The sequence below is a fragment of the Alosa alosa genome, chromosome 18 (genome assembly GCF_017589495.1).
Source record: "Alosa alosa isolate M-15738 ecotype Scorff River chromosome 18, AALO_Geno_1.1, whole genome shotgun sequence".
In the NCBI taxonomy this organism is placed as follows: Eukaryota; Metazoa; Chordata; class Actinopteri; order Clupeiformes; family Clupeidae; genus Alosa; species Alosa alosa.
This window is the reverse complement of record NC_063206.1, coordinates 1,315,515-1,317,500: the sequence shown is the minus strand read 5'-3', so window position 1 is coordinate 1,317,500 and position 1,986 is coordinate 1,315,515. Positions and strand designations below refer to the sequence as shown.

General features: G+C 50.6%; 1 protein-coding gene across 1 annotated transcript in view; it reads left to right on the top strand.

The window, feature by feature from the left end:
* ncoa4 (nuclear receptor coactivator 4) overlaps positions 1 to 1,765 on the top strand; it is a 14,325-nt gene extending 12,560 nt beyond the window's left edge. Inside the window, 2 exon segments of the mRNA XM_048269222.1 lie at positions 782 to 874; positions 1,628 to 1,765. Of these exon segments, the coding sequence (XP_048125179.1) occupies positions 782 to 874; positions 1,628 to 1,633 (99 nt within the window). The 3' untranslated portion in view covers positions 1,634 to 1,765.
* The last annotated feature ends 221 nt before the right edge of the window (positions 1,766 to 1,986 follow it).

Below are 1,986 nucleotides of genomic sequence, written 5' to 3'. Positions count from 1 at the left end.
CTGCTATGCACAGGGGATTTACTCTTGTCAAAGTCAAAGTCTGCTTTATTGTCAATTTCTTCACATGTCAAGACATACAAAGAGATCGAAATTACGTTTCCCACTATCCCACGGTGGAGACAAGACATTTTACCAATTAGGTCCACAGACAAACATAACATTCAAGTAAACAATATAAAAAGGTTTGTGTGTGTGTGATGAGTTAATGGGTTTTGTGTGTGTGTGTATGATTTGATGGGTTTGTGTGTGTGTGTGTGTGTGTGTGTGATTTGATGGGTTTGTGTGTGTGTGTGTGTGTGTGTGATTTGACGGGTTTGTGTGTGATTTGATGGGTTTTGTGTGTGTGTGTGTGTGTGTGTGTGTGTGATTTGATGGGTTTGTGTGTGTGTGTTTGACGGGTTTGTGTGTGATTTGATGGGTTTGTGTGTGTGTGTGCGTGTGTGATTTGATGGGTTTTGTGTGTGTGTGTGATTTGACGGGTTTGTGTGTGATTTGATGGGTTTGTGTGTGTGTGTGTGTGTGTGCGTGTGTGATTTGATGGGTTTGTGTGTGTCTGTGCGTGTGTGATTTGATGGGTTTGTGTGTGTGTGTGTGTTATTTGATGGGTTTGTGTGTGTGTTGTGTGTGTGTGTGTGATTTGATGGGTGTGTGTGTGTGTGTGTGATTTGATGAGTTTGTGTGTGTGTGATGAGTTAATGGGTTTGTGTGTGTGTGTGATGAGTAAATGGGTTTGTGTGTGTGATGAGTTAATGGGTGTGTGTTTTGGTTTCCGTGTGTCCAGGAACGCCTGGTCCTGCCGACAGTATGTGACCTGTTCTCCTGTATGAAGCTTAGCGGAGACAAAGAGAAATGGCTTCACACAGCACCTATACAGGTGAGTGACCACACTCACGCACGCACGCACTCACACACACGCACGCACACACGCACGCACACACACGCACACACACACACACACACACTCACGCACGCACGCACTCACACACACGCACTCACACACGCACGCACGCACTCACACACACTCACACACGCACGCACGCACGCACTCACACACACGCACGCACGCACGCACTCACACACACTCACACACACACGCACTCACGCACGCGCATTCTCCGCACTTCACGCACGCACGCACTCACCACGCATCTTCACTCACACACTCACGCACGCACGCACTCACTTCACGCACTCACGCATCTCACACACGCACGCACGCACGCACTCACACACACTCACTCACGCACGCACGCACTCACACACGCACGCACGCACTCACACACACTCACACACACTCACGCACGCACTCACGCACGCACTCACTCACACACTCACACACTCACGCACGCACTCGCACTCACACACGCACGCACGCACGCACTCACACACACTCACACACGCACGCACTCACACACACTCACACACGCACGCACTCACACACACACTCACGCACGCACTCACACACACACACACACACACATAAGTATGCAGATCTCTCTGGCCTGTTCTCCCTGTAAAAAGTGGAAATGTCCATTTTCTGTTCCGTTGTGATGGTTTGTGATGGTATGAGTTGAGAGGAAAGTGGTATTGTACTGACGCGTTGTTTGTGTCTCTCTTTGCCCTGCAGATGTGAACGCATCAGATGAGCTTCTGACTTGTTTGGATTTTGGAATTCCTCTTCTCTCTTCTAGAGGAGCCGCTGAGTTGCACAGACGCACCACCAATCCGCCATCTTGTCTGACCCCCTCGCCCCACTGCTGTGTGTGTGTGTGTGGGTGGGGGGTGGGGTATTCCCACTTCCTCCTGCCACCAGCCCCACCATCTGCCACCTCTCCAGGCCCAGTCTGCCACCTCTCCAGGCCCAGTCTGCCATTGGGTCAAGACTGTGGGACTGCCCATCTGAAATCTGAACATGCCAACCTGTTGCATCATGGGAATTCTGCCTCCCCTGTTCTCTCTGCCATGTGTTCTGTGTCCATTATCATC